The sequence below is a fragment of the Sinocyclocheilus rhinocerous genome, unplaced genomic scaffold, assembly GCF_001515625.1.
Source record: "Sinocyclocheilus rhinocerous isolate Xijiao unplaced genomic scaffold, SAMN03320098_v1.1 scaffold964, whole genome shotgun sequence".
In the NCBI taxonomy this organism is placed as follows: domain Eukaryota; kingdom Metazoa; phylum Chordata; class Actinopteri; order Cypriniformes; family Cyprinidae; genus Sinocyclocheilus; species Sinocyclocheilus rhinocerous.
The window spans coordinates 2,849-10,949 of record NW_015655397.1 but is presented as its reverse complement, the minus strand read 5'-3'; the positions used below and the strand labels follow the sequence as shown (position 1 = coordinate 10,949).

Here is an 8,101-nt window from a genome sequence, read left to right as displayed (position 1 = left end):
GGCCATATAGATCATAACACAGTCTCGGAGGTAAGAAGTGGATTATCCTTCACCTGAAATGTTTGTCTTTTCATCCTGAAATGCGAGGCAAATGTTGGATCACAATAATTAGGAACCACAGTTTCCACAAATCCCTTCACTCGATTGGGATGTTCACTTTTATTCTGGAGGGAAAGGGCATGTGACTGTAACATCGAGCATATTTTTTTGCTATTGTATTGTGGAGTGACACGTTCATAAACTTTTCTATATTCCTCTGATTATATAACGGTAAATATTACAATAGCATAGCACAACAACAGTGATCAGCAATAATGATAAGTGTTCTTCAAAAAGAACACAAAGAATGGCCTTCTCAGCTGCCATAGTTTCCAACCGTTTCCGTTTAAAAAAAACATTTTGCATCATTTTGTCGGGGCTGAACACAGCCACAGGTACACATGAACAACACCAGATGTTGAACTAAAAACAGGGAACACTATTTAAATACGAGGGCATGACGAGACACACCTGGGATCAATGGAAATAAACGGGGAACACCTGGAATTAAATCAACATAATTAGGACAGGAACAGGAAACTAACCAAATATGGGCATAAACACTGGGACACAGGGAGCACATGGGGAACAAAACACAACACAAGCCTGACAGTTAGGATGCAGAGGTAAATTTTTGTTAATTATCAAAATCAGTAACATCTGTAAAAATTGTAGCTACCTCAGTTTTATATGGTTAAATTTATTCTGACCAAGGTTTTTTTTCTTTCTTGTTTTTCTTTTTTAATTAAGCATTGGTATAGTAGCATACATTTAAATCATGATAAACACAGTTAAAACCAGACATATAGCACCTCAATACCATGGTAAAAATATAACTATGTTTTTTAGGTAACCAATTTGTATGAAAAACAGTAATCTAAAAACATTCAGTATACATGCACACATGCTATAGCTTAATCACAAATACGTACTATAATTACCATTACTCCTGTATTAAAATTCAGTGTGAATATCCCAAGTTTCTGCCACAATACCTGGCATAAACACTGGGACACAGGGAGCACATGGGGAACAAAACACAACACAAGCCTGACAGTTAGGATGCAGAGGTAAATTTTTGTTAATTATCAAAATCAGTAACATCTGTAAAAATTGTAGCTACCTCATCGTTGCACACAGCGTTTCTCCTGTTTGGCTTTAAACTAGTTTAAGTCACATGTGTGTTCATTTGAGTCATTTGTGTCATTTGAGTCATTTGCGTTCATCACTGAATTCAAGCAGTGGATCTCACAGTGCTGTTTAGTGCTGGCGTCCACAGGTACACATGAACAACACCAGATGTTGAACTAAAAACAGGGAACACTATTTAAATACGAGGGCATGACGAGACACACCTGGGATCAATGGAAATAAACGGGGAACACCTGGAATTAAATCAACATAATTAGGACAGGAACAGGAAACTAACCAAATATGGGCATAAACACTGGGACACAGGGAGCACATGGGGAACAAAACACAACACAAGCCTGACAGTTAGGATGCAGAGGTAAATTTTTGTTAATTATCAAAATCAGTAACATCTGTAAAAATTGTAGCTACCTCAGTTTTATATGGTTAAATTCTCACAGTGCTGTTTAGTGCTGGCGTGACCGAGTAAACGCTTTGATCCGAGCAGATAAACGGTCTGTGTGGCGCGCTTAAAATTAGTCGCGCTGTTTCGTTCCGCTTTTGGCGCATAAACATTATATCCAGTGCTTAATTTGTAAATGAAACATTGCCGGATCCAAATCAGCAGTTAAAAGGCGCCGTGACTGGGCGACAATTTGATAACGATATTATCGCAAAATAATTCCTCGATAAAACGATATGAAGAGTTCGATAAATGTTCGATATAAGTTACCAATTATAAATGATAAATTATATCGAACATTTATCGAACGCTTCATATCGTTTTATCGAGGAAATTTTTTTCGCGATAATTATCCTTATCGAATTATCACCCAGCCCTAGTCCCAGTCCATTATATATGTGTGTGTGTGTGTGTGTGTGTGTGTGTGCGTGTACTTGTTTACATTGTGGGGACCAAATGTCCCCACAAGGATAGTAAAACCTGAAATATTTGACACTGCGGGAATTTTTTTTTTTAAATAGTAAATGATGTTTATCTGAAAGTGTAACAATGCAAACAGGTTTTCTGTAAGGGGTAGGGTTAGGGTTGGGTTAGGGGATAGAAAATATTGTTTAATCAGTATAAATGTAACAGAAGTCTATGGAAAGTCCCCACAATTCACAGAAACAAACGTACGTGTGTGTTTGTGTGACGCTGGACCACAAAACCAGTCATAAGGGTCAATTTTTTTAAATTGAGATTTATACATCATCTGAAAGCTATATAAATAAGATGTATGGTTTGTTAGGATAGGACAATATTTGCCCAAGTTACAACTACTTGAAATTCTGGAATCTGAGGGTGCAAAAAATCAAAATGTTGAGAAAATCGCCTTTAAATTTGTCCAAATTAAGTCCTTCGTGCTACTTATGACTGGTTTTGTAGTCCAGGGTCACATATATATATACTTTTCTTAATTACAAATTCACAAATTGGGTCATGCGTAAATCTTCTATAGAGTAAATAAATAAATAAATTAATTAATTAATTAAATGTTTAGTTTAGTGGTGGGACTTATCCCTGCTCTCTTTAAATCTGAAATATGTTCCAGATTTATTAACTGTGAAATGAAAACAGATAATTGTTTGCAGTAATCCTCTCTCCTCTCACTCTCTCATTCTGTTTCACTCATTTCTCTTTCACCATCTCTTTATAATCTGTGACCTTACCATCATGAAATCCAAAATAACCAAATCCACATGATAATAAGTTTCTACTCTCCTCTAAGCCATCTATAAATTCTGCCAAAAATAACAGACCTGTGGCAGGATAAAAATGTACAGAGATCTTCCTCCACACGTGTGAATGCAGATTAACCTCTTCCAGATTACGAAAAAGTTTTCTCAAAACATACTTCTTGGTTACACTTTATTTCGATAGTCCACTTTAGACATTCTATTAACTATAAGTAACTGTGTAACTACATGTCAACTACATGTCAACTAATTCTCATTAATTTGCAACTAGATGTCTACTAACTCTCAGAGTAGACTGTTAGGGTAGGTTTAGGGTTAGTAGAATAAATTGACAAAGAAAGTGTTAGAAGATATTAAGCAGACAGTCTACTAATACTCTACTAACTGCTAGTTGACATGTAGTTGCAAAGTTACTTACTGTTAATAGAATGTCTAAAGTGGACTATCGAAATAAAGTGTTACCTACTTCTCAGCTAAACTAAAGCAAACACAGCTGATGGACCCATCTTTTGTGACCAAGAAACCCTGATAGGTCGCTCGATCATGCTGCCACATTTATGCGGTCTTATTGCTCTTTCAGTAGAACTATTTCACAGTCTGATGAAACACATTTTTCTTAAATGAGTGTCAAAAAGTGAGCTGCCTATTTCTCCTCATTTAAAAGTAGCTGTCGTGCAGCATTACAGAAACTCTAAATATCTTGTGCAGTATTAGAAAGTCTCTCTAAAGGGAGTTAAATGTGTGAGAGAGTTATATGAACAATGTCTTCTCCATCATGTATTTTTGTTTGTTTTGTTGTTTGTTGTCAATGTATATGTCACCATTATGTGTATCTTTTCATTTATAGTGAATGAATGTTGTATTATTGTTGGCTGTTTTTATGTTAGTTTTATGTTACCTGCCTAGGGACTGCAGATGAAAAGTAGTTATTGTTACTAATTCTGGCATATTTACATGGTGTATATTTATACAACAATGTTCATGAATATGCATGGTCCCTATTAAATAAACCAATAAATAAATAAATATGGTGTCACTGCTTGTCCTGTGGTATTAATACGGCTTAGAGAAGCAAAACAGTGATTACACTGCATCTGTAGCATTAGTCACTGTTGATTCTCCCTTCACTGAACTTTAAGTTAGACAGCAAACAAACTGTATGCCATGGAAACTGCTGTTTAGGGTAAAGTAAACTAATTAGGGAGGAGAAGCATTGAGATTATGTTAAGCTTTCATATTATACAGATTAAGTTTATTGAAATGAATATGGTGTAAAATCACATCATCAAGCTACTCCTATAGAGTGATGCTGACTTGAATTTAGTACTGTGGTAAATTCAGCTTTACTTTGTAGATTAAAGTGTTTATAATACCTTACAGGATCCGTAATGTATTCATGATACAAAAAAAAATGTAGAAGAGATCTTCTCAGGAGTCCCTGGTGCTTTTACCTCTGGAGTGCTCCAGGTGTCCCATTGTTTCAAACTGCTCCACCAGGTCATTAGAGTTCCACTGGCTCATTTCCAGAAGTAACGCTGTCTTCCCTTCCATAACATCTGTGGATCAGCAGGACATGAGAAGCCTTTTATTACAATGAAGGAAATTAGGGTCTATAATTGTGCCTGAGGCACAAATTCAAAGTATAGTATATCATAATATATCACAATCTAATATCTAAAAGATAACAGTGTATTAAGGTTGATGTAATCCGTTGAAATTATATAACTTTTACATTTTATTAACTGATATTTTTAGTGCTGTCAAACGATTAATCGCGATTAATCACATCTAAAATAAAAGTTTTTGTTTACAATATATGTATGTGTACTGTGCATATTTATTATGTATAAATAAATACACACATACAGCATATATTTTGAAAATATGAACATGTATTTACATGTACATATTTATATTATAATTTATATTTAATATATAAACATAACATATTTGTCTTAATATATACATGCATGTGTGTGTATTTATACTGTATATACATAATAAATAGACACAGTACACACACATATATCATGTAAACAGACATGTTTATTTTGGATACGATTAATCGTGATTAATCATTTGACAGCATTAATTATTTTAATAATATAATTATTATTATATAATAAAAAAAATGTCCCATATTCTGCACACAGTCCTGTTATTGCATAATTTTATTTGAAAACTTTTAACATCATGTTGGGAATACAAGTGGATCTCATTCCATTTGTCTCAATTTTTACTCAAATTATAGTGTTAATTATGTTTGTTAATTTTGATTATTCAACTCTCAATAACCTTTTTTTTTTTTTTTTTACATTTATGGGAAGTTAAGTTTAAATTAAGTAAATTAAGTTTATAACTTTATCAATAACCATAAACTAACATTTGCTCCCAAATTGAGTGAAAACTTGATTTACGCTACATTTGTGGTCCTTGACCATCAATATTTGTTTTAGAAATATAATATAAAAATATGTCGTTTTTATATTATAACACCTTCACATTTGGCAATAGTCATTCAAACACACAGACTTCACTATGGGTATAAAAAATACTACCATTTTGTTAAAATCATCCACTATAAAAATAGTGGCTTCTTTTATTAAATAAGGACTATTTCTAGGCCATGTTTTTATAAAGTGCCCTCAAAACCAAGGTAAGAGAAAAATGCTCTCAGGGAATAATTTAAAAGAGGTATAGTGCGGTACAACACACAGAGACAAAAGGGCAAAAAAAAAAAAAACCTCAGCCAAAAATAGACCACTGAGATAGCGGGAAGCAGGCAGGGGAGAAGGAGAGACTGTGGAATAAGATGATAAGAAACTAATGAAGATGGATCACTCTCTCCGTGTTTTACTCCGGTTGTAAATTTGTCAGTTTTTGAGGATGAACTCTGTCTCTATCTCCAATAAACTTAAGTCTATAAACTTTGCTTTGCTCATATCAGTCAGCCATTATTCTGACGCTAAAGGCCATGGGGTCATTATCTTACCATCTGTGACTACAGCATTAGCCAATTTCATAACCAACTAGATTGAAAAGTTTGTAGACAAACTTTAAGTTGGCTTGAAAAAGCCTAACTAGAAAGTTTGAAAAAGTTTTAAAAGCTTGCAGTCTGAAAGTTTTCAGTTTGAAGTAGTTTTAAAGTTTAAATAGTTTTAAAGATTAATGTTTGAATGTTTTCAAGGCAATACAGTCTATCAGAAAAAACATATAGGTATAAAACATATTGCTAGGGTACATAGGGTGGTTGCTAGGCTGTTTCTAGCATGACTAGCATGTTGCTAACAAGTTTTTAGCATGATTAGCATGTTACTAGCATGTTGATAGCTTGATTCGCATGTTACTAGCATGTTGCTAGCTTGATTAGCATGTTTCTAACATTGTTAACATTTTGTTAGCATGACTAGCAAGTTACTAGCAAGTTTCTAGCATGATTAGCATGTTACTAGCATTTTTTACCATGACTAGCAAGTTACTAACATGTTCCTAGCATGATTAGCATGTTACTAGCTTGCTGTTAGCATTATTAGCAAGTTACTAATATGTTGCTAGCATGAATCTAACATGATTAGCATGTTAATAGCATGGTGTTATCATTTTGTTAGCATGATTAGCAAGTTACTAACATGTTTCTAGCATGATTAGCATTTTACTAGCATGTTGTTAGCATTACTAACAAGTTACTAACATGTTTCTAGCATGATTAGCATGTTAAAAGCATGGTGTTATCATTTTGTTAGCATTATTAACAAGATACTAACAAGTTTCTAGCATGATTAACATGTTACTAGCATTTTGTTAGCATGATTAACAAGTTACTAGCAAGTTTCTAGCATGATTAGCATGTTACTAGCATTTTGTTAGCATGACTAACAAGTTACTAACATGTTTCCAGCATGATTAGCATGTTACTAGCTTGCTCTTATCATAATTAACAAGTTCCTAATATGTTGCTAGCATGATTCTAGCATGATTAGTATTTTAATAGCATGGTGTTAACATTTTGTTAGCATGATTAACAAGTTACTAGCAAGTTTCTAGTAAGATTAGCATGTTACTAGCATTTTGTTAGCATGATTAACAAGTTACTAGCAAGTTTCTAGCATGATTAGCATGTTACTAGCATGTTGTTAGCATGATTAGCAAGCTACTAGCATGTTGTTAACATGATTAGCACGTTGCTAGCATGTTGCTAGCATGATTCTAGCATGATTAGCATGTTACTAGCATTATGCTAGCCTGTTTCTAACATGGTTAACATGTTGCTAGCATGATTAACAAGTTACTAGCATGTTGTTAACATAATTAGCAAGTTACTAACATGCTGCTAGCATGATTAGCATGTTACTTCTCATTTACTCGTGCCTCCAGCGTGTTCCCTCAACAGCATGTAGGATCTCTGTCGAACAGACACGAATAAACCCTTGAATCACCAGCGTGAGCTGTTGAAACGCTACATGCTGATAGGCGTCTGTCCAAATATTGAACACGCGTCTAGAAACGCTCTAATTGGTGCATGGTTGTCAATCCTACCAGTTGAGAAACCAATACTGTCATTGTTATTGTTTTTCTTTCGCCCCGGAGGAAATTTTAATTACAATCACAGTCCTGGCGTTTAGAAATCCCCATTTCTAAACCCCTGTCTAGAAGCATCCTTCTAAATCAAACTTAACAAAAAAAAAAAAAAAAGGAAGAAAATTTCATTGTAGTCATTCTGCAACCAGAAAAGGGTATTTTGTTTTGTCTTTCTCATCTTACCATTAGCTCTTATCTTTCTTTGAAAAAAAAAACTTTCTCTTATAGGAAAAGTGGAAGCAGCCAATTATTATTCTGTTCCTTGCTCTGTTTGTTATTCTTCTTTTCTCCCTCTGTTCTCTAGCTGTGCTACCTGTGTGTGCTTACTAATTTCCCCCGCAGAGACAACAAATTACAAGCACGCCCACCAGAGGATCACAGTTGCTGAGAACCACACTCACCTGCCCATTACACACTCAACGTCAAACCACATTTGACATTGCACACTTACACCTCGGTTTTGCCTTGTTTGTTCTGGTTTTTTTGGGGGGTTTTTTTCCTCTTCAAGGTCTGTGTCAGTCTAGGTTCTAGATCTCCCTCACCACGTCAAAACATGCCTTGCACAACAGACCCTGTTGGCCACTGGGAGGACCTCGAGACATGGCTAAGTGTTGCAACAGACAGCCTCCTACCTAAGGCTGCTGAAACACTGAAG

General features: G+C 34.7%; 1 protein-coding gene and 1 pseudogene across 1 annotated transcript in view; one reads left to right on the top strand and one right to left on the bottom strand.

The window, feature by feature from the left end:
• plrdgb (PITP-less RdgB-like protein) overlaps positions 1-4,419 on the bottom strand; it is a 108,163-nt gene extending 103,744 nt beyond the window's left edge. Inside the window, exon 1 of the mRNA XM_016524984.1 lies at positions 4,320-4,419. Coding sequence (XP_016380470.1) covers positions 4,320-4,419 — 100 coding nt within the window. The remainder of the gene's footprint in view (positions 1-4,319) is intronic.
• A 3,580-nt stretch (positions 4,420-7,999) lies between these two features.
• LOC107718061 (uncharacterized) overlaps positions 8,000-8,101 on the top strand; it is a 2,947-nt pseudogene continuing 2,845 nt past the window's right edge.